Source organism: Pseudorca crassidens, chromosome 9, assembly GCF_039906515.1.
Source record: "Pseudorca crassidens isolate mPseCra1 chromosome 9, mPseCra1.hap1, whole genome shotgun sequence".
Taxonomy (NCBI): domain Eukaryota; kingdom Metazoa; phylum Chordata; class Mammalia; order Artiodactyla; family Delphinidae; genus Pseudorca; species Pseudorca crassidens.
Genome location: NC_090304.1, coordinates 51855772 through 51879884, shown reverse-complemented (window position 1 = coordinate 51879884; position 24113 = coordinate 51855772). Strand labels below are relative to the sequence as shown.

At 51.0% G+C, this 24113-nt stretch overlaps 1 protein-coding gene and 1 long non-coding RNA gene across 5 annotated transcripts in view; one reads left to right on the top strand and one right to left on the bottom strand.

Moving 5' to 3' along the window:
- Positions 1 to 5208: 5208 nt before the first annotated feature.
- Positions 5209 to 22371, bottom strand: LOC137230584 (uncharacterized). The gene is made up of 3 exons (XR_010946175.1): positions 22232 to 22371; positions 8701 to 8837; positions 5209 to 6396 (listed from the first exon to the last, which is right to left on the bottom strand). It is a non-coding gene; the product is annotated as an uncharacterized lncRNA (long non-coding RNA).
- Positions 22298 to 24113, top strand: part of FCHSD2 (FCH and double SH3 domains 2) — a 292291-nt gene continuing 290475 nt past the window's right edge. For all 4 annotated transcript variants that reach the window (XM_067750247.1, XM_067750245.1, XM_067750246.1 and 1 more), the window contains exon 1: positions 22298 to 22434. In XM_067750247.1, the coding sequence (XP_067606348.1) occupies positions 22414 to 22434 (21 nt within the window). In that variant the 5' untranslated portion in view covers positions 22298 to 22413. The remainder of the gene's footprint in view (positions 22435 to 24113) is intronic.

Sequence of the window (24113 nt, the reverse complement as noted above, 5' to 3'; positions counted from 1 at the left end):
GGTGACTGTCCCCTTACCTCAGAACTGGTCACATCACACCTGGAAAGTAGCCTCTGAATCCAATCCCCAGATCAGGAGAGAGCCCTGGACTGAGTGAGCCCTGCCTGACCAGAAGAGAGAGACTGGAGCAAGGAGGGAACATCACCCACAAGGGCCAGGTGAGGGAAGTAGGGAGCCCAGAGGACATCATCTCCATCTATACCTGCTGACAGGCTCTCCTAGCATGGGAGCTGAATTGTTCTAGGTGGCCTGGAAGGCAGCACCCAAAGAAGATATGAATATTGCAAGGGGCTGAGAAATATTTTCCTACAGCCAGAGCTGTCCCACAACAGTCCAGGCAGCCTATGAAGACAGTGCACTCTCCATTGTTAGAGGAACTCAATAAAGCCTGGGTGACTATCTGGCAAGGTTACAATGGAGAGGATTCCTAGAAGATTAAATTGGCTGAACTAGATGCTCTCTGAGGTCTCTTCCAGCCCTGAGCTTTGATATTTGGAATACTGACTTGGAATGAATAAAGACCGAAATGACTACTTAGTCCTTTGCTGAATGCAGGCTGATTTGTCAAAGAAAGTGTCTGCTGAATGCATGTTGATTTGTCAAAGAAAGTGAATGAATGAAATTAACTGGTTGCTCCAATAAATACAGGATGCTTGAATAAAGACTGGTTCATTCATTGATTAGCTGAATGAAGATTGATTGCTTCGTTGCAAGCATGAATTAGCAAATGTAGGGCATAGATGAGCAGGCTGGTTAAATGAAGGTTTGATGGCTGATAGGATTCAGTTCCTTGGTTCCTGCTCTCTTATCACGACCTATATCCTGCTTGTCTTTCTTTTCCTTCCTCATATAGTCCTAAGGAAATGTTTTCATTTGTGTGCTGGGTGTGGAAAACATTGCAGGCTAAAGATTCCTTACGTATAATCAGGATTTCATTGTAGGCAAATCTGGTTGCCCAGGCACGTGCCTGTGGTGACTGGTCTAACCTGCTTCAGGACTGTTGGGAGATCTGAAATTAGTATCTTGACCAGGGGAACTGAAGGTCACAGCTGGGGCTGGGCCTCATCTGGGCTCACTCATGTGTAGGCAGAAAATGCTATGTTCTCTGTGGGTTAGCAGAGGGTGCCTATTTGGCAAGAAAATATCTTCCCAGACATTTTTTTCAAGGTGTCTAAAATTCCACCAACAGAATCATACCTTCTTTGCACAACAGAGCTGAAAGACTGTTGAGGCAGTACCTTCCACCACCTGTTCAGATTTTTGCATTTTGGAATAAGTAAGATCCCTGGTAAAATGTGAATGGAATCAGGGAAGGAATGTATGTGAAGCTCTAGTGGCTAGATTAACCAACCAGTGCCATCAATTCCTTAGGTCAACTTGGTCTGTCACCTGAACTCAGTGTCCCCAGTGAGGTTCAGAGAGATCTGGGCACAGGCTGGTTAAGTTTGATAGAGGGAATGAACAGGAGATAACCTGAACACTTGAGTACTATCCTGGGCTGTAGACCAGGAAGACAGTCCAAAGCCGTAGAGTTGAGCCTGGACACCAGTGCAAGGCCCCTTTCCCACACCACTGAGTTCCCCTTGGGGATCCAGGGGTCCTTCCCCACTGACCAGTGGAGCTTACTGGGGATGGCTATCTTGGGAGAGAGTTGAATAATTTTGAACCTCACAGGGGAAGGGGCTGGGCCTTCTTCCACCAGCACCCTGGAAGCTCCTTTTCTCTCTGCAAATGTATTGCCTTCCTCCCCAGCTCTGCATCCCACTGGATCTTGAGCGAGGCAGCCTTTGTCGGGCCACAAAGTATTTTGTTTTGTTCTGCCAGGGCCTATTTACATCTGATAACCTCAAGTGACTGCCAAAACAGAAAGCCTCCTCCAAGGTGACTGGCTAAGTCCTCCCCCAAGGACAAAGAACGAAAAGCTTCCTGCTGCTGTTACACTTGGCCTCCTCCATTTAGTACTCTAGAAGGGAGGTGGCCACGAGTCAGGGACATTTTGAAACTGTGGAACCCACATTGGGACTTGAACCCATGGTCTTTTAACTGAGATCACACACCTGGTCTCAGGACTTAATGAAGCTCAGGTTCTTGATGTCTCATCGTAGAAAGAATTCAGTGAGAGACAAAGTGAAAGGTAAGAAGTGGATTTATTTAGAGGGAAACACACTCCACAGACAGAGCTGGGCCATCTCAGAAGGTGAGAGCAGCCCCAGGGTATGGGGTTGTCAGTTTTTATAGGGGTGGGTAATTGCATAGGCTAATGAGTGGGAGGGGTATTCCAGCTATTTGGGGGGAGGGGTGGGGATTTCCAGAAATTGGGCCACTGCCCACTTTTTGATCTTTATGGTCAGCCTCGGAACTGTCATGGCGCCTGTGGGTGTGTCATTTAGCTTGCTGATGTGTCACAGTGAGAGTGTCCTGAGGCTCAAGGTCTAGTGGAAGTTGACTTGTCCGCCATCTTGGACCTATTTGGTTCTAACCAGTTTCTGTCATGTCCTCGGGCTATGTCATTCTTTTAAAGGTTGTGCCCTGTCCCCTTCCCTCCTGTTTCAATTTTACACTGTGCCATCAAGTTCCTCAGAAAGACTTCAGGGACCTCTGGGTGGGGCAGGACAGGGAAGGGGAGACCCAAAGAAAGTAAACTCACACATGAGCCCCCGACCCCAACACCTCTCCAGCCCTCCTTGTCTCCAGCCACTGCCAGCCACTGCCAGCTCCTCACCCAGACTTCATGGAGCCTTTGGGTAACTTCCACAGCTTAAATATGTTAAAAACAAAACAACAACAACAACAACAACAACACAGTCCAACCGCAGTGAGATACCGCTTCACACTCATTAGAATGGCTAATGTTATAAAATAACGAAAAGGAAAATAACAAGTGTCTCTAACCTGTGTCCTCAGGAGAAACTGGAACCTTTGTGCGTTCCTGGTGGGAATGTAAAATGGTGCAGCCACTGCGAAAAATGGCTTGGTGGTTCCTCAAAAAGTTAAACATGGAATTACCAGAGGATCCAGCAGTTTCACTTCTAGGTATATACCTCAAAGAATTGAAGGCAGAGACTCAAACAGGTAATTGTACACCCATGTTCAGAGCGGCATTATTCACCACATCTGATAGGTGGAAACAACCCAAAAGTCCATCAACAGATGAATGAATAAACAAAATGTGGGATATCTGTATAATGGAATACTATTCAACCTTAAAAAAGAATGAAGTTCTGACACATGCTACAACATGGATGAAATCTGAAAACACTGTGCTAAGTGAAATAAGCCAGACAAAAAGGGGCAAATGTTGGATGATTCCATGTACGTGAGGTACCTAGAATAGGCAAATTCATAGAGACATAATGTAGAATTAGAGGGTACCAGGGGCTGGGGGGAGGGAGGATGGGGAATTATTGTTTGATGGGTACAGAGTTTCTGTTTGGGATGATGGAGAAGTTCTGGAAATAGCGGTGATGGTTACACAACATTGTGAATGTACTTTATGCCATCTGAAAATGGTTAAAAATGGTAAATTTTATGTTGTATATATATGTTGTATATATATATATTTTACTACAAAACAAAACCTATCCAGGCCACGCTTCTTTGCCTAGAGCCAAAATTTGGTAGCTCCATCTTGGCTCAAATGCTCTTCCTGCCCAAAGCTGCAGTTTCCGAAGGGGCCCGCAAACTGTGCCCTCAGTTCCATCAGCTATACTTGAGCAGAAATATTCTTTCTTACTCCATGGCTGTGAGATTAGACGGGATGAGGGATATTGGAACACCCAGTTAGCACACTGCACACAGGAGCAATTTCTTCTGCTTCATCCTGCCTACATACTGTCCCGAGTGGAGGGGCCCTTAGGGTTTAGAGTCCATTTCTTCATTGTACATGTAGGGAAACTTCATAATACAGATGAGGCCCAGAGAGGAGGCATGACCTGCCCAAAGCCACACACTCTTCCTGACTCACTGCCCAGTATCCTCTCCTGGGCTGGGGTGCTGAGAACAGATCACCTTGGCGCTGGCAGTGTTTCTCTGAGAGGTGATGATCTGTGACTTCTAGGCTCTGAAGCCTCTTCAGCTGGACCAGTGTGGGGACCAAGTCACTAGGATGAAAACTAGGATGGTCCCACACCTAGGTGGAGAAGCAGCCACTTCCATCTAGGTGTGGTAGGGATGCCCCACCTACCCCCAAGCATTTCCCTACCCCTACTCCCTCCCTCCTCCTGCCTTCTCCTCCCAACTCACAGTGTCCCTAATTACTTCACTAGCATGTGTCCTCAAGAGACCCCTTCAGACACAGGGTGACAGGCAGGACAAATTGATGGGTCAGGCAGTAGGGTGCCCAGATGAGTTTATCCAGTCAGCAAACTGTCACGTGCAGGCAAAGCCTGCCCGAGGTGCTGGGGAGCACTGATTTGGAGGGTAGGCATGTCTGGGGCCCAAGGTCGGGGGTCTAGAGGACAGACATTTCTTCCTACTCCAGCTGTTCTTCCAGGTCTAAAATTCCCTGATCTCATTTTCCCAGCAAAGTGAGAAAGGTTTAATGGAAACCCATTCCCAGCCCCAGAGGGCAAACAGCAAGGTCCTGACCTTGTGTGGGGTGGGGGAATCTGGGAGGGCTTTCTTGCATAGGGGATCCCTAATTTGAAATCCGGGCAATCTATGGGAGTTGGGCAGGTCCAAGGAGTAGGAGTTAGAGGGAGGTGGTCTAGTCGTAAGGGGGTAGCTCTGACCCTGTCTGGGGGCCCCTGTGTCCTGGTCCCAGTGTGAGCTGGGATGGGGGGAGGGTATAGGAGAGGATGGCTCTAGGTCCCTGGAGGGAGGGAGGGATGGGGGAGGGGGGTGGGAGATTGCCTGCCCAGGAACCTTAGAGGGGGACCTTACACAGGTGAGGGCAAGGTATCCTGACCTTGCAGGAGCCCAGGATATGGAATCCCACCACCCTGGGAGGAGCCTGCAGACTTTCCAGGGTGGGTCTTAGCAGACAGCCTGGCTGGTTGTAAGAGCTCTCTTTGGCCTGGTGGCTTTCTTCCTGATAACCTCCAAACCCCCTCAGGATGTCTCCTTTATCTCTACAGGACACGCCACCTCTGCTTCTCTGCCGTGGTTTCCACCTACCAGCCTGGTGCAGCACTGACCTCAGAGATGGGGTTGGAATGGTGTGTGGGGGGTGGGGGGTTGGGGATGGGTGGGGATGAGAGTGTAGTTCATCATAATTTGGAATCCCGTCATGTGAGCCAGAAGGGACCATGGGGATTGTCTAACCCAAACTATTTTACAAACGAAGAAACCTAGACCCAGACCCAGACTTGGGTAGGGAGTTGTCCAAGGCTATTCAGTGAGCTAGGAACAGAGATAAAATTAGAACCCAGGTCTTCTGATCCCAACTGAGGGCCTTCTTGCTCTGCCCAGAATCCTGCAGGAAGGAAATAAGCATTTTAGCTAGAGCAGTGGGTCTCAAATTTATGTCAGCTTGAGACACTGCACTGAAGTTCAATATAGGGGTTCTTTGGAATCAGTTTGCTGATAAACCCAGACATGGGCACCGACACCTGTTTTATAAGATGTTCTGCATTCCAGCCAAGCCAGAATATTCTCCTGTCAATTTGTTTAGATTATTATTAAAGTGAAGGTACAACATTTTGAAATTCAGGTAGAGATTTTGCAGACTCTTATGACTAAGGCTAGAAACCTGGTCTGAGAAATGGGCTGGAAGGACAGACAATCCTGGGGAGGTGAGCAGACAGGACTACACTGCAGAGTCCATTATGATGGGGCACAGGGAGGGGCTGGACTCCTGCCCCCTGCCCACCCCATGCCCCAGCCCCCCAGCCCTCTCACTGTGACAGGCAGGCCTGGGAGCGTCCTTCCCATGGTTTTGATCACATGGGAATCTTCAGGTTCCAGACAGAAGTCAAAGTCCTTCCTTGATGAGGCCTTGATGAGGGATCCTGGACTGGACATGCCCCATTATGATGGGGCACAGGGAGGGGCTGGACTCCTGCCCCCTGCCCACCCCATGCCCCAGCCCCCCAGCCCTCTCACTGTGACAGGCAGGCCTGGGAGCGTCCTTCCCATGGTTTTGATCACATGGGAATCTTCAGGTTCCAGACAGAAGTCAAAGTCCTTCCTTGATGAGGCCTTGATGAGGGATCCTGGACTGGACATGCCCCATTATGATGGGGCACAGGGAGGGGCTGGACTCCTGCCCCCTGCCCACCCCATGCCCCAGCCCCCCAGCCCTCTCACTGTGACAGGCAGGCCTGGGAGCGTCCTTCCCATGGTTTTGATCACATGGGGAATCTTCAGGTTCCAGACAGAAGTCAAAGTCCTTCCTTGATGAGGCCTTGATGAGGGATCCTGGACTGGACATACCCTTTTCTGGGCTTTGGTCTTCATCTGAAATACAATGAAGTGGAGAGATTGGTGGGGATAGGGTAGGGGGAAGGGGGCAGGAGCATCTGTTTGTTAGAGCTGCCACTACAAACTGGGCAGTTTTTCTGGTAGTTGAGATAGGTGGGAAGCTAAAAAGATCATCTTACCCTTTACTCCAATGCTGAGACATCATCTTTCAGAAATAATGCAAGAGGAAAAGGCATGGCTCTAGAAAGGACTGATAATCGCCCTTTAGTTATAATCCGGAGTTTGTTCCTTGGCTGGCAGCTTACATTTTTGTCCACAGATAATCATTTGGTCCTGTGGCAGCCCTGGGAAACCAGCAGACCGCCCCCACCCCTCCCCGAGCTCCCCCAAAGTGATCTCAGTGTGTTATTGCTGTCTGTGTTCCCATCACCTCCAGCCTCCCGCTCCACCCCAATGGAGCTGAGCCGCTCCAGAGTTGCCTCCTTTCTATTCTATATCCCTAGGGCCCAGCAGCTCACCTGGACCAGAGAAAGCACCAAAAGAGATAGCTGAAGGAATCAATTGAGACCAAGTAAGTGTTCCACATACATTCTCCCCCTAAGGACCTGCAACAGCTCTGTACCTGGCTATCCAGAAGGAGGCAGATCAGTGACAAGTCAGGGGACCCAGAGCTTGAGCACAATAGGCCTGAGCCCGCGCCTCTGGGAAAACGGATGGCCAGCTGACCTTGGTGACGTAAGAGCCAGGACTGGGGCCACATCTTTTGGTTCACCCTCTGCTGGCCTCCCAGCTTCTTCGGCTCAGGAACGCCCAGGATTCCGGGCATGTCTGCCTGTAGCCTTCTAAAAATATCCCGGCTGCCCAGTGCCTCCCAGATGTCTGAGCACTGACTCTGTGATTTCCCTGCTGGTAATGGGTCAGCCCTGACATGAGCAACCAGTCTGGCTCAAGCCACTTCCTCTGCCTCCCACCACACAGCCTACCGGAAGCTTGGCCCAGCCCCACTTCCCAACCCTTGAAAGGCAAGGAGGGGTAGAGGCCTGACTGAGAGACCTCAGAGATTGTTGACTCCAGTGCCTTCTGGTAACAGACCAGAGAACTGAGGTCCAAGGACTTGCCCAGGGCTCTTGGGACATTAAGGTCCTCCCCAACCCACTCCCCAGCACTCTGTTCATGCCTGCTGCTGCCCCACTTCCCACATGCTGCCTGGAGTCCAGGTCTGTAAGCTGGATCTGACTTCCCCACTCCAGCTGTAAACTCCTGACAGCAGTGATGGGGAAGATCCCTGTGATGCCCATGGTGCCCGGAAGAGTGTCCAATCTGCAGTGCATGTCAGTAAATGTAGATTGGATTAAACAATGTAGTGGCAGCCAGGGCTGTGCACAGAGCCCTGGGCCAGGGACTAGGGCCTCTGGGTTCTAATCCAGGGTCAGCCTCTGTGATACCATATGTCCTCATTAATTGCTCTGGATGAGCCTCAGATGAACGGAGTCTGGATGAGATAGTGTCCAAGGACTAAGCCAGCTCTGCTGTCCCAAAGCCATGAACTGATGACCTGTTGGGTATTCCTGTCCTCCCCTTTGCTCCACTGTGTATGGGGAGACGGCATATCCGGCTGGTTCCACCCAGCTCCAGGCTCTCAGCTCCTACTCCCCCCTGTGTACCTCTGAACGTCCCGCCTCTGGTCCAACCCCTGCAGACCGAGCTCTTCCAGTGGTGCCACCCTCTGACTCTGCAACTGGGGGCCCAGGAGTGAACACACCCGCCCCACCCCTCACTTACTAACCGTGTGATCTTAGGTAAGGCATTGACCTTTTCTGGGCCTGAGTTTTATCACTTGTACAATAGGGATAAGAAGACCCACCTTAGAGGAGTGTTAGGAGAGTCAAAGGAGATTCCACATCTCAGATTTGAGGGCATACATCTCCTGCAGAATGTCTTCCCTGACCTCCCAGAATGGCTCAGGTGCCTTTGCTGGCTCTCCAGTTCTGCCTTCCCTCTCTCACGCTACGTCCATGCTGTGTGGCTCTCCATGCATCCATCCCCCACCAGGCTGGTGGCTCCTCAAGGCCATAAGTCCCCAGGGCCCAATACAGAGTCTTCACAGATGAAGGCCATGGGAAGTTTTTTGGCCAACAAAGTGAGTGAATAAAGCCTGGGGGAAACACAAAGTGTTGTGTAGAAGTCTGGGAGTCTGACTTAGGAGGGGTCTGCTTGAGAGTGGGCACTAGTGGTATGAATACAGAAAGCTGCTTGGAGCCCTTCCCTCATATCTCTGATTGGTGAATTCATCTGTGACGATCCCTGAGAAGCATCTTCTTCCCTGAGAAAGCTGTTCACCTGGGCACATGATTCACTCCACTGCAGGATTCTTTACAGGTCTGTCTCTCCCCTCACGATGTGGTGAGTTCCTTGAAGACAAGATTCTGTTGGATCTCATATACCAAGCACTGTATCCGGTGTGAGTCCAAAAAGGGCTGTGGAGAGAAAAAATGTAGATGAAGACAATGATTTCTGAATGTGACATGGGGTTGAATTGCCTCATCTTTAATGCCCCTCCCAGCCTTGGGGAGGAGGTTAAGTTACCAAGCTGTTGTCTTCCTTCTGGAGTCACATGTGGGTTAAGTGTAAGCTGGTGAAGATTGATAAAGAGCTGTGACTTTCCTCTGCTAAGGGAAGGCTGCAGAAACCAGACTCTAGACATAAAAGGCCCCTGGATATCCCAAAGATGTTTCTCAAGCCCTTGATCTGAGTCTATTTGCTCGTATTTTACACATTAATTTTACACCCTTGGCGATCTGGTTGTCAACAGTTTAAAGGTTAATTGGCAGCTATGGTGGGGTGAGGTTGCTGTTACAGGCAGGTGTCAGGCAGGCTGGCACTCACCAAGGCAGCAGAGAGAAGCGGCAGGGAGATAGAAAAACAAAACAATATTACACAGGCAAAAGCACTTAAGAGCAACACAGGTTGGGACCATTTAGTTAAGGTCAGGCCTCCCTAAAATAAATGCCCCTTGGTACATCACTGCTTCTGTTCTGGGAAAATCCCTTTTTGGACCTCAGTCTCCCCCACCTGTAAAATGAACAGGTTTCATGAAGGGCTCTGTGTGTTTATGATCCTGCAGGAGTTCCCTCATGTGAAGCCTTTCACTTCACAACTATACAGGTCAAATGAGGTCAAGACTCCAGTCTCCAGGGGTTTTGGGTAATCAGGTTTTCCTGCCACAAATCTCCAAGGGTGGAGACTGTCCTTAGGGGGAGTCCACCACCAAAGCTGTCTGGGCTGAACTCCCAAGAAGAAATGACACTCCCCAGGTACTGGCACAGAGCCTGTGCCCCATCGTCAGCTTGCTGCCTACGGAAGGGGTGAAAAGGAAGCCTGGCTCTGAGTGAAACGGAAGTGCCTAAGGTCTGACAGTTGCTCTCAGCATTCTGCAGCCAGGAGGGAAGTAAAACTGTCCGGGCATCTGGCAGCTTCCATCCTGAAAGCCCATGGGACAGCAACAGGTGAGGCCTGGTGTAGGCGTGTTCTCTGGTCCAGAGCCCTGGCCCACGCCGGCTAGCGGGGGAGGTGGGAGGGGGAGGTCCCTGGAGAACAGAGAGATATTCACAGCCTAGTGGGAGATAGTTACAAAATCATGGGTTAATCGTGATTATCAATGTACATATGGGTGCTGAAAAACTGTCAACAGACCTAATCCAGCCTGGGGCTCAGGGAGAGCTCCAGAGCAGGTTAAATAACCTGCCCAAGGTCATATAGCTAAAAAGCTGTCCAGCTGGGCCAGAGACTTGAAAGGAAGGGGAGTTCAGAAAAAGGCATAACTAAATAGTAGTCTAGTCAGCTTGTGCTTAGTGCTGTCATCAAGAACTGAACAAGGCTATGGAGACCAGAGGCATAAGGACTAATTCTGACCTGGGGGAAGAAGGAAGGTTTTCTAGAAGCAGGGGTTTTGAGCTGGGGTTTGAAGGATGAATATGAGCTTGTCAGGCAGAGAAGAGGAGGAAAGGCTGAAGGCAAAGGGAAGTTGTGTTTGGAACAAAGACACCTAAAATGGTGAGGTTGAGAGATGAGGTCAAGTGGTCCAGCAGGAGTCATGTGGTGAAGGGCCTAGAAGGTCATGTTAAGAAGGCTGGGCTTCATTTGGAGGGCAGGGGGAGCCATAGAAGCGTCTTGAGCAGAGGAGTGCATGGTCAAAGTAGCATATTAGAAGGCTCGCTCTAGCTGCTTAGGAGGGCAGAGGGTAGGAGAGAGCTGGGTTGGGGGAGAGGCAGGAATGTTGGCAGGGAGGCAGCGACAGAGGATTGAGGGTAACTAGATCAGTGTCAGGCCCAACCCCTGGTGAGGAATTGAAACTTTTTAGGAGCCTATAGAGGTGTGGAGGAAATGAGAATTGAAACCTGGGCCCTGCTATGGCTGCGGTCTGGGCAGGTGCAGTTAGCAAGGGAAGTGAAAGAGTTGGGGTGACTGGCCATCCAATCCTGAGGGAGGTGAGAGAGCTTGGGAGGGAATGTAGGAGGCCTGTCCTCAGGTGCGAACCCTGTTCCAGGCTAGGGCAGCGTCAGGCACCATGTCCAGGGAGGCCGAGGGGCACCTGCCACTGACCACTGTGTGGCCCACCAAGTCCCTGCCCCTCAGGGATCTCACTTCCTTCTGCCAAGCCTTTGCTCAAATCTCTCTTGAGATAAGCTTTTCCTCCCTCTCCTCCCTGCCTTTCCAGCACCCTGTGATTCCGGATGAGGCCCTGCCCAGCCCTCCAGGGAGCCTCCTCTGAGCAGAGCAGGTTCCTGACTTCCCACCCTGCCTGAGTGGTGGCATGGCCATGCCCTGCCTTGAGGCATGTCTTGTTCTGTGGTCTTGGTCCACCGTTCTAGTCACTGTTGCCTTGCTGCAGGTGCCCCTGTCCCATCTGACCCTTCCCACAAGAGTACATTTAGGACTGATGGTCAGAATCAGACCCTGGGGCCCTCAAAGAAGCCACATTGCACATGTCTGCCCTAGAGCAGGTGAATGGGAGGGCTGTTCCTGGGTCAGGCTGGTTGGGTCTTTGTTCTGGGGAAAGTCTTGGCATGACTGAGCCAAGTAGGCAGATCTAGGTGGAGGGTCCTGTATTTTTTTTTGGTAGTCTATTTCATTTTTTTTAAACTGAAGTATAGCTGATGTACAATATTATATGTTACAGGTATACAATATAGTGATTCCCAATTTTTAAAGGTTATAATCCATTTATAGTTATTATAAAATATTGGCTATATTCCACCCTTGTAGCTTATTTTATACATAACAGTTTGTATCTCTTACTCCTTATCCCTATATAGCTCCTCCCCATGCCCTCTCCCCACTGGTAACCACTAGTTTGTTCTCTACGTATGTGAGTGCGTTCCTTTTTTGTTATTTTTACCAGTTTGTTATACTTTTTAGATTCCACGTATAAGTGATATCATACAGTATTTGTCTTTCTCTGTACGACTTATTTCACTTAGCATAATACTGGAGGGTCCTGTATTAGTCAGGAGGCCAGCAGGAAGCAATTCACCTGTAACGGTTCAAACGAAGAGACTTAATGGAGGGACTGCTGTACTGAGGTGTGGGCAGGTTAAGGGAACAAATAAAAGATGGTGAGGCACCCACCCAGAGACTAGGGCTGAAAGGAGGGGCAGGAATCACATCACCAGAGCCCGATGAGAGGTAGGGCTGCCTGGCAGAAATGGGATCAAGGAGGGAGTGGGGAAGGAGCAGAGGGAGAAATAGCCCAACCACTTTCTCCTGTCATCCTCCAGTCTCCTGTCATTTCTCATTGTCCAAACCCAAGTGGAAGCCAGTTGGCAAGGGGGTCTTGTGATGCAGCCCACAGGGATCAACCTCCTGCAGGGCTGAGGGTCTGGGTTGAGGTGCAAATAGAGAATATCAATCCCCAGATATGCCTGAAAAATTGTCACCCAGATAGAATATCTGGAAGAGAGATATTCATTGGCCTTGACCCAGTCATTTCTCTGTGATCAGTGCTGGGTTGGAGGTTTTTCTTACTGCCCCAGAGAGAAAAGACCAAACTTCACCTTTACATTCATATTGCCACCATCTAGAAAGCACTGTCTGGTGACCTAGAGAATGACAGAGCCACAGGGGTCTCAAGGGTAACCATCCCAGCCTACACAGTGCCTGAGACTCAGAGAAAGTGAGAGCTGCACCTGGGGTCACAGGGCCAATATGAGAAAAGCAGTATCCAGATTATGTAGTTAAGACCACATAGCTAGAAAGCAGCAGAGCCAAAATTCAAACTGGTTAGTCTGACTTAGAGCTTGACCCAGGCTCTTAACAGAGACCCCAAGCTGAGTGCCCAATATACAGGGAGGAAAGGCACTGGAGTTAATGTGACCCAGCCCAAGGTGCCTTGTCCTTCAGACCCACCCAGCCTCTCTTTGTGGTCCATGCACTCATAAGCCTCCTCCTGGGAGGAACAGCAGTGAAGTCACTAGCCCAGTGCAACGTATGAGAACAGAGGGCTCAACATAAACAGACGATAGGCCTGAGTAGGCCCTCAGACACACCCTCCCTTAGGGTGCTGTACTGGGCCTTCTCTTCTGTTACCTGGCTGCCCATACTTAATGTTTCACTTCTGGTAAACCTCGCGGTCTTCAGGCCTTCAAATCCATCCATCTAGGATGCCTTGTCCTAGGTGCTGGGGATACAGTGACAAATAAGATCTTCTCCCAGAGATCTATGGGAATGGGGAGCACTGATAGGAAGGGTGAGACAGGCAATACACATGCCTATTATAGAGTGTGTCAAGCACCATAAAGGGGTATCAGTTTTCAAAATTTGAAGCAAACATCAAAGTGGGACGCCCACGAAAGGCCACAGTTCACCTTCGCAGGCTCATTTCCCAGAATTCACTATTCAAGCTCTTCCTAAACATGGCTCAGGCCCATCCAGCCTGCAGTTTTTGCTCTCTCTCACTGTTCCTTTCCTGGGAGTGTCCACCTCCCATGCTTCAAGGCCCACTTCCGGTGCAGCCTTCCAGTTCCCCTCTTTTAGACAGAGGCAGCTTCTGCACCTGGAACTACCATAGCACTTTGATTCTGTGCTTTGGAATTTCTTACTCAGGCTCAAACAATAGTGAAGCAATTCTAGATCTTTTTTCTCCATCTATAGCTCCTGGTTTTTTTGGGTTGTTTTTTTTTTAGCATCTTTATTGGAGTATAATTGCTTTATAATGGTGTGTTAGTTTCTGCTTTATAACAAAGTGAATCAGTTATACATATGTTCCCATATCTCTTCCCCCTTGCGTCTCCCTCCCTCCCACCCTCCCTATCCCACCCCTCTAGGTGGTCACAATATAGCTCCTGTTTTTTTAAAAAAATTATTTTTTTATTTTTTGGCTGCACAGGCTTTCTCTAGTTGCAGTGAGCGGAGGCTACTCTTCATTGCAGTGCACGGGCTTCTCATTGCGGTGGCTTCTCTTTGTGGCAGAGAATGGGCTCTAGGCTCACGGGCTTCAGTAGTTGTGGCACGTGGGCTCAGTAGGTGTGGCTCACCAGCTCCAGAGCGCAGGCTCAGTAGTTGTGGTGCATGGGCTTAGTTGCTCTGCGGCACGTGGGATCTTCCCGGACCAGGGCTTGAACCCATGTCCCCTGCATTGGCAGGTGGATTCTTAACCGCTGCACCACTAGGGAACTCCTATAGCTCCTATTCAATTTTTCATTCTCCCCTCCTTGAATACTACAGGTGCAGCAACCATTTGCTCAATGAAAGTTTGGCAGCCCAGTTCTCAAGAGGAGGGGCTGGGTGAGTCCAGAAACTATGGCAGAGTGGTTAACCATCTGGACACTGGAGTTCCAATCCTGTTTCTAATTGTGTGATCATGGGGAAGTTACTTAACCTCTCTAAGCCTCAGTTTCCCCATCCTGAAAGTCAGGATAATTGGTGTTGTGAGAATCAATGCGTTAACATAGTCAAAGCCCTCAGAGCTGTGCCTGGTACTCCATAAGCATGTAAGAAATGTTAGCTATTATTATTACAGCTGTCATCAGGAGCCAGGGGTGTGAGCTTGTAAATAACTCCTCACACCTAAGCAAAGCTTGTGCAGATACACACAGTGACTCAGCACACAGCCACATTTGGAGATCAGACTGAGTGGGTAACTGTGACCCCATTTTAGAGATGAGCAGAGGCTCAGAGAAGGTAGGGGCATTCATTCATTTGACAAATATTTATGGGAAATTTCCACATGTCAGGCACTGCCTCTCTTCCCACATGAAGATTACTGAATCCTCAGAGGAGGGGATGAAGGTACTGTGTTTTAAACAGGTACCCCTAGGTGATTCTCAGCTCAGGCAAGTCTCGGAAAATGCTTGGATTCTAGGATACTAGGACAAGCATCTTGCCACATTCCAAATTTGGAACTGAGTTTTATAGGAAATAACATTTTCTGGTGGCATATTTGCATATCAGATAACAGCACAGACCCTGGAGCCTGATTAATTGGGTACAAATCTTAGTTTGCTTTACCCTTAGCAAGCGTAGGGTAAAATGGGGCTAATAATATTACCTACTCCGAAGTTGTTGTGAGAATTAAATTAATTATTTATGTGAAGCGTTGACACATAGTAGCTATTATAAAGTACAAGCTATTATTATTACTGTACCCAGTGTAGACAAGCATCAGAGAGAAGGCGGGGGTGGTGGATTTAATGCTTCTCACCCCAGGATTGGCTCTGCCTACAGTGTTGGCAGTGTCTGTCTCTTCAAGGAGACTCACCACCTGCTCCCTTCCGCTGGAAGAGCTTTCCTGAGCCAGGGAATTTCCTCCCATAGCAGCTGATAGCAGCTCCCAGCGTTCTGATGCCACACGCTCTGCCTGCAGCAGCATGGCAAGAATTAGATCCCATGTTGGGGCCAAGGCTACTGTGAAGACAGGTGGGTTTAGGGGTTGGATGTGTCCATTTAGGAGGGCTGAAAACCAGAGGGGGGAGTACAGGTCCTGGGGAAGCTTCCCTCCTTACACTGGGTCAACTTCTGTTGAGAGTGGTGCTGAGCTCGCCCAGGCCACAGGATGTGGTATGTGGATGGATGTGTTGCAGACAGCGGAAGGGTGGGTGCCCAGGGAGGAGGCAGAATGCCAGGGCATCTGCCAGCCCTCCAGGACACTCATTTTGGCCTACTGCCCTCCAGCAGGGAGCAGGCAAGCATGTTTTGTTTTGGCATTAACTGGGCAGGCTGTGGGAAAATAAGCAACAGGCTTTCTAAGCTGAGCAGGGCCTGCTCCCTCCACAGGTCAGCGCACAGTGGTTACAGAGCTGCCACCTTCCCATCCTGCTGGCCCTCCCCGACAACTCCAACTCCCTCCCCTGGTCTCTGCCTGACCCCCATCCCCCAGCTTAGCCTGGAGGGTCTTCTCCATGGAAGAGGCTCACAGATGGGTAGCGTCCCATGCCTTCCAGGCTGGGAAGCCCCAGTGCTACAGACGAGGAAATGAAGGCTGAGGGAGGGCAGGGACTTCCCGGGTCCTCACGGTGAGTCAGGATAAAACCAGGACTGTAGCTGAGCTTAACCTCCTCCCATGGGAATTCCTCTTTTTGTGTTTTATTATTATTTTTTTAATTTGCAAACAAAACCAGAACAAAATGAAGGGAAGCTGAAGGAAAACACGTGTACGCACAGAGGAAACTCACATTTGTAGGCAGTATGATTGCAGGCATTTTATATAAACATTCCCATTTAATTCCCATCACAGCCCTGCAAAGAATCATTATTCCCCTTTTATGGACAAGGAAACTTGGTTTAAAAGAGGTTTCAGGACTTGGTCAAGAACCCAAAGCTTGGCAGGGGAGGAGGTGGACATCTAACCCAGGTGTGCCTGACCCCAAATCCCTGTGATGTTACCCCTGCACCCAAACCTGACTGTTTTACCCATTGGTCCTAGCTTCACAGAACTGTAATCGCAGTGCAGCTCCCGGTGGGAAGCCTCGGTCAGCATCCCACGTGGCAGTCATTCAGCCTTCCTTAATGTATCCCAGGATGAGTAGTCACTTGCTTACATAGCTCCCCAGCCTTTTGCAGATCATGTACCCGTTATTTCATTTAAACTGCACCCACCCCCCTAGGAGGAACACAGGCCAGAATTTGCAATGTGCCAAAGGTCACACTCGGCAAGTGCCTGGCAAAGATAGCACTAGACCCGTGGTTTCCTGCCCCCTGATGTCAAAATCATGTGACTCTTAGCTCCTACTGTAGCCCTGGAACTGTCCCCTGACCCCCCATCCAAGCTGTAACACTCCCTGACAGGGGCACCAGCTGACCACGTAATTCCCTGCCCCAGTGCCTGCCTCTCGGGAACTCACCTCTGGCCTTAGATCCCTGCTACCCGGCTCTCCTGGGCCGCCTTGCATGACCTGGACTCACTGTTATACCTTTGGTCCATGTGTTGAGATTGGGAGTTGCTGGAGTACAGGGCCTGGGTCTCACCCTAAAGACCTGCTTACAACTGAGCCCAGAATGAGGGGCTTGTTGACGCTGGATGGAATCCAAGGTCTAGTTCTGCCACAAAGTGACTTTGTGGCATAGGGAGAGCCTCTGCCCTCTTCTTGTGGCCACAGATCTTGAAGCCTCACTCCAGTGGGCTGTGATTCTCTGTCTGCAGAGCTGACCAGTGGAGGAGACAGGCACATTCCTACAACAGGCTGACCAGAGGCCTGTGTTGAGAGATCACCTCAGGCAGAAGCAAAGGCCAGTATGTGTGTGGGGGACGGAGGTGGAGGGTGAAAGATGACTAGGGTAGAAAGGAAGTGAATGGGGGTGGGGTTCACAGGCTGCATGGTCTGCAGCATCATCCCCAGGTCGGGGTGGTGGGGCTCAGGCAGGGGACAGCTGGCATCTGGATGGGCTGACAGGTATTCCCGAGCAGCCCATGACAATGTGAGTGGGGGATAATGACAGAGCACGAAAGGGAGTAGAGGGGGCTTTGAATCCCAGCTGCAGGAAGGGTAAGGGGTGCCTTGGTGCAGAATGGGCAGATGGGATGGTGGCCATCTTCTCTGGAGAAAGCCTTGGATGGAGTGCCAACCTGTTGCGGGTGTCCATTCTGGACCAGGGTAGGGTGGGGTGCTGTTCACATTCTAGCCACGCTCAAGTGCTGCTGCATATTTTGCCTCCCTGAGGTTTCTCCCAGGAGCCCTGTGGAATTTTGGAATAGCTCGTCTTCCAGTGCCCACTCTTGTATCTGCTCCAGGCCAACTTTCAGTCCTGGCTCTGACTTAAACTTAGAATCACATTACTTCCAGGAGACTTCATAGCAGCATGCATGCTGGAGGGAGAGCATAGCTTCAGAGCCAGAGGTAGCCAGGGGCCAGGCCTGGCTCTCCTGGCCCAGCTGTGTGACCTTGGGTAGGTCATTTCACTTCTGGGCCTCAGTTTGTGAAATCTGTGAAATGGGTCATATGTATCATTAGGGGTTGTTGTGAGGGTGTAGAAACAGTGTAAATAACACGTCTAGTTCAACGCTTGAAACGTGGAAGAGGCGAAATAAATGGTAGCTGTTATCAATTCCTTCCCAGGGTGAGAATCCCATCTGTGGCCTCCTTGATGGAAGGGAGCCAGCACCTGCCTGCACAGACCCAGGGATGGGGGAGCTCACCCCCTCCAGGGGCAGCTCTGCCTGGAAAACCTCCTTCCTTAGATGCAGCTGAGACCTGTTTCAGTTTGGTCTCTGGGGCCACAGTGCATGCTGCTCTGTGGTCACAGGAAAGCTTTGTGGCATTTCCTCCAAAGAATCTGAAGAGATCTTACTGGTAACACAGTGCTTGCCTGCATTGAAGGAGCAAGACTCTGGAAGTCCCCAGCCTGGTTCAAAGGGTACACTTTCATCAGGCTTACATGTCACAGAAATCTCCTTCCCCATCCCTGTGGAGTTTGGAACATACAGATTGTCTCCTCCTGAGTCTCCTTTTTTCCTGGGTGAACTCTCCCAATTCCTTTGAACATTCCTCATAGAGGCGAACAGGAGAACTAGGTTCTCGTCCCAAATCCATCACTTCGGGGCAAGTCACTTATTTTCACTGAGCCTCTGGTTCCTCATTTGTAAAATGAAGAAAACAATACTCTCTCATAGGATTACAGTGAAGATTAGCTTGGAAAAGTAATATAAAAGTTTGGGGTTTGGAAAAGGCACTTGGTAAATATTAGACACATTTTAAAAGAAACCACATTTAAAACAAATTTATTTATTTATTTGGTTGCACTGGGTCACCTTCCTTTTTTTTTTTTTTTTTTTTTTTGTCTGCATGGGGTCTCAGCTGTGGCGCGCAGGATCTTTGTTGAGGCATGCGAGATCTGTCCTTGGAGTGTGGGCTCTTCGTTGTGGCATGCGGGCTTCTCTCTAGCTGCAGCGTGCGGGTTTTCTTTCTCTAGTTGTGGCGCATGGGCTCTGTCATTGGCGGCATGCGGGCTCTCGTTGAGGCACTCGAGCTCAGTAGTTGTGGCGCACGGGCTTTGTTGCCCTGTGGCAATGTGGGATCTCAGTTCCCTGACCAGGGATCGAACCCATGTCCCCTGCATTGGATGGTGGATTCTTTACCACTGGACCACCAGGTAAGTCCCGGCACTGCGTCTTAGTTGCAGCTCCAGGGCTCCTTACTTGCGGCACGTGGGCTTCTCAGTTATGGCATGCAAACTCTTAGTTGTGGCATGCATGTGGGATTTAGTTCCCTACCAGGGATCGAACCGAGGCCTCTTGAATTGGGAGTATGGAGTCTTATCCACTGCCAGGGAAGTCCCAGAAACCACATTTTTTGAGAAAGCAGTTAACAGGTAAGCCCATTTGGTGTTGCCCATTAGCTTTCTTTTTTAAATAAATTTTATTTAATTTATTATTTTTGGCTGCATTGGGTCTTCGTTGCTGCGCATGGGCTTTCTCTAGTTGCGGTGAGCGGGGGCTACTCTTCGTTGTGGTGTGTGGGCTTCTCATTGTGGTGGCTTATCTTGTTGTGGAGCACAGGCTCTAGGCATGTGGGCTTCAGTAGTTGTGGCTCGCAGGCTCTAGAGCGCAGGCTCAGTAGTTGTGGCGCATGGGCTTAGGTGCTCTGCAGCATGTGGGATCTTCCTGGACCAGTGATCGAACCCATGTCCCCTGCATTGGCAGGCGGATTCTTAACCACTGCGCCACCAGGGAAGTCCCGCCCATTAGCTTTTTATAACACCTGCATAATCATTCCAGAAATCATTCCAGAAAGTCAATGCCATTCCTGGTTTCAGAATAATGGCAAATCAGGTGGAGGGTACCCTCCTAAATCCATAAAATAAAGCCCCAGGGTTTGACTTTAGCTGTGAAGAGCCTACTAAGTTCCAGGCTCATTCACTTACCTTACCCTGCAATTGGGGACCAAGGCCCAGAGAAGGCCCAGCAGACCAGTGATAGAGGCTGGATCCCAAGTCTCCCAACAACCAGCACCTTTATACCCCCAGTGCTCACTTCCAGTAAAGGGAGCTGAAGGGAGGATAATTTCTGGGCCAGACTAGCTGCACCCAGGACTAGGATTCAGCAAATCTTTGTTAAGCACCTTTTGTGTGCAGGACACATCTGGGCAAGCACTGTTACCCCTTCCTGCCACTAGCCCGGTGTCATTCATGGAATGGTTAGTCTGGAACTCAGCTATGGTGAAGGCCCAGGCTGATTCTTTCTTGCTCATCCTTGTGTCCCCAGTGTCTGGCCCAAGTCTTGGCACAAAGCAGGACCTTAGCAAATATTTTTTGAATAAAGGATGAATCAGAAAGCATTTATTGAGCACTATGTGCCAGGCCACATGGTAGGAGAAATTCTATTTAATACAAGACTGTGAGGCTGGTATTAGATTCCATTTTTACAAGTGAGGTAATAAAGGTTGAAAGAGGTGAACTGACTAGGTCAACACTTCACAGTGAATTGGTGGTGGAACTGAGACTGGAGCCCAGCCTGGCTACCTCCAGCTGGCAGTCCCACATCTATCAGGGAGCTGGGCCTCCAGCCACCTGCTCCCTTGCCTCAGGCCTTCCCTGATAGTAATTGAGGACTCTGATAAAGGGTGCACTTTTGAATGGCTTCAAGGAAACCAGGAATAGCAAGCCTGGTCTCCTAATTCCTATACAGATTAATCTGACTCAAGCATAGCTCTGATTCTACCGCCTTCCTATACAAGAATCTAGGCTAACAATGTAAACAACCTAGGTTGTTCCATCTTCCCAGTTTCTGGCCAAGTGGCATTGGACAACTTATTTGGGTCTCTCCAAGCTTCACTCACCTTCCTCTTTTGCCTGACCATACTTCTGAGAATAGGTGTTTGAGACCCCAACTTCTGATAAAACTTGGTTGATCTAATTCACCCTTCACACAGCTCACACAGCCCTATGGCTCTGGAAGAGGTATTTTCATTCTAAGGACCTCAAGCGAGGCTGATATCCCTACCCCAAGATGGTCTGGATAGAGGAGGAAGTGGGGGTGGGGAGAGCCGCCCAGAACATCCTCACAGGGAGATGAGGAAGCCTGAGCTCACCCAGCCAGCCAAGGGCAGGCAGAGTGAACTGGCACCAAGAGGTCCTGACTCCCATTCAAGAGCTTTCCTCTATTGCCCCTGCTGCCTCCTTTATTTTTCCTCATGATTGTCATCGGCACCTGTTTCTCTATAACCCAGAGAACACTTGGTTACCCAGAGATTCTAGTCCTGCTGTGTAACCTTCATAAGGTCTCCACTCCTCTGCCTCCCATTTGTGAAATGGGGATCCTGGCCTTAACAACCTCATGGTCCTGTAGCACGCAGTCCACACTCTTTGACTTGGACGCCCTGTAGCAGGGAACCGATTTTTTCTTTGCAGGGCAACTAGACGCCCTCCCTCAAGCCAGGCACCCTCGGCCGCCGCGAAAGGACTAGTCCACGCTCGCTCCTTGGTGCCTAGATCGGCCAGGCTCATCCGCCCGAAGGGAGAGGGGTGTTGGAGGACAGAGAAGCAAAAAACGGGACTCTCCTACTGTCCCCCCATTATCACACACACACACACACACACACACACACACACACACACACACACACACACACACACACACACACACACACACACACACACACACACACACACACACACACACACACACACACACACACACACCCCGCAGGAGCGCCTTATGCGCGTGCGTCGGGGCAAAGCCCTCTCCCGCCCACGTGCGCGCCCCCAACCGGGGGCGCGCGCCGCGGCTGGCGGGAAAGCGCGCGGGAAGCCCCCAGCTGGCTCCCGCTGTGGGGGAGGGACAACAGGAGGCGTTTGGAACGTGCCATTCTCGGAGAGAACGGGGGGATTTTCGTGCTGCGGTAGCATTTTTACCCCTTTCATTCGCCGACCGATCCGTTAGCTCCCCCCGTCCCCCGCCGCGATACGGAGCTCCGCGCCGCGGCCACGCTCCCTCCCTGCAGCCAGGCCCGGCCCCTCGAACCCAGCTCTGGCCTAAGCTATTCCCTCCGCCGCCGGAGCGGGGCGCTGCGCCACGCGCTGGGGCCGGAAATTCCCGCGGCCTGAGTGGAGGAACCCAAGCGGAGAGTGCGGCGCCGCCTTCCACCTCCCCCGGCCGGGCGGGGGTGTTGGGCCCAGCGAGGGCCAGGCTGCCTGAGTGGGGGCGGGGGGGGGGGGCCGCGTCTGAGGAGCCGCGGAATCAGCGGCGGGTGGATAGCCGCGGCGAGCAGGGAACCGGACGACTGGGGTGCTCCTCAAGAGCCGCTCGGCGAGCTGGGAGAGCCTGCGCCCCCGCACCCGGGCCCCCGCCCCCTCGCGGTCTCCGCCTCCTTGCCTCACACACCCCCAGGGCCGCCGGAGCCCAGGCCTTCTCGGCGCTTCTCCTCCTTCTCTTCACACTCACCCTCGGACCCGGTTGTCCTGCTATCCGCCGGCCTTGCTCCCTCCGGGGCGAGTCCTCGTTCTCAGGCTCTCCTTAAACACACAAGCACACCCCGCTCGCTGGGCGGCCTTCTCCTCTTGGCTCTCCTCCTCCCCTCCTCACTTACGCCGCCGTCGGAGGAAGATTGATGTCCCTTCAGCATCATGCAGCCGCCGCCGAGGAAGGTGAGAATGCAGCTGGGGGTCTTTGAGGTTTTGGGGGGGATGCGTACAAGGAACGCGGCTGGGGCGACCACTGCGTCCCCTCCCCCTTTGCGCAAGGGGCCGTGACCGCCGTCGTCTCGGGCTTGTCACTGAGTTGCCGCCGGCTCCTGGCGGGGGGCGCGCGTTTGGTGCCTTCGCGTCGGAGGGGCGGCCAGGGCTCGTCCCCTCCACCGCTCGGTAGACCCCCTGATCCCCAGACATTTCACAAGAGTTTCGGGTGTGCGTGTGTGTATGTGTTATGTGTGTGTGAGAGAGAGAGCGAGCGCGCATGGCAGTGCTGCTCTCTGCAAAGTGCTTTCTCGGGGCTGCACCGAGGGGAGGCGGGGGAGCCCCTGCAGCTTGCAGAGCCTTTTGCTTGTGTGATTGTTTAGTCTGCACCAGGTTTGAGCCCTCCGCCCGCTTGTCGCCACCCTCCCCCATTGGCAAATTTACAGGGAATTTGTTTCCAGCCTAGCCTTAATGTTTGGCTCGCTTTTCCCACGGGGCAACCGAAGAGAAGTCGCAATAGTCACCCCCACCCCAAGGGAAAACAAGAAATTAAGCATTGAGCGGTTCTGTCTTTCTCTTCCCCATTCCTGCCCCGCCCCTCCGACTAGGGGGCGAGGAAGGTGGTGGTTCTGTCCCCAGGAGAGAGAGAACCGGGCCGTGCTTGGCGTGTGAGCCGTGATCTAGGCTTCGGGTGGGAGTGACGGAGTGACGGGTGCTCCGGGCTTGTCAGCAGCTTCCCCGCTTCGCCTTTCCAGAACTGTTTCAATGTCCCCCTCCCAGTTTTCCCAGGGACTGAGGCTGTGTCCTTGTCTTTTCAATCCTGCAGATGGTTACTGAGTGTCTCCTCTGGGTGGAGGAGGCTGTTCTATCCTCCCCTTGTGGGCAAACATTTGCTGAATGCCTAACTCATTCGTGTCTGCTCCCTCTTTTTTCTCTTTCTTAACCCGGGTTCTCCGGTTAAGTGAGTCTTTTTCTTTCACACACGTACCCTTACCCCTCCAGTGGCCCTGCTTCGGCCATGGGGGTTCCAGGCCCACTGTAACCTGGATCCCGGCCTGGCGGGCGAGGCACTGGCCGGTTTGCATATACTGTTCTAGCTGTTTGAAGTGGAAACGCCACGGGGACCGCCTTGCTGTGGTGGCTTAAAAGCACTGCATATGCTGGAAGGTCACTTTTGCTTTCTCCTTTGTGAGAAAGAGATTGTGATTTGATGTGCTGTCCAGCAAGTCGAGGGCATCATCCTGAGAGTGTGCTTCTCGTAGCCATTATGGAATAATTTAAGTAGTTGATTCATGCATATAATTTCATGATTGTGTAAGTTTCGGTCATGAGATATCTAGGCATTCTTATGCCCACTTCTCCCATCTACACTCTGCTCACCTCTCCTGATGTTTTAATGTCTTTGTATCCTTTTTGGAAGAAATAGAAGACAGACTCTTTTAAAGACCTGGATATGTATTGAGCTTGTACATGAAATGAAATGACTGGCAGTTTATTTTGCACCTCTTTAATCTGTAATTTTTATACTCGTGTACTTTCATTTAGCCTCTGCTTCAGGTTGTTTTAGCTAGTTTTTTCATTAATTATCTGCAGTAAACAAAATTATGTGGCTAATAATGGGTTTATGGTCCTCAGGGGAAAGGCAAGTAAGA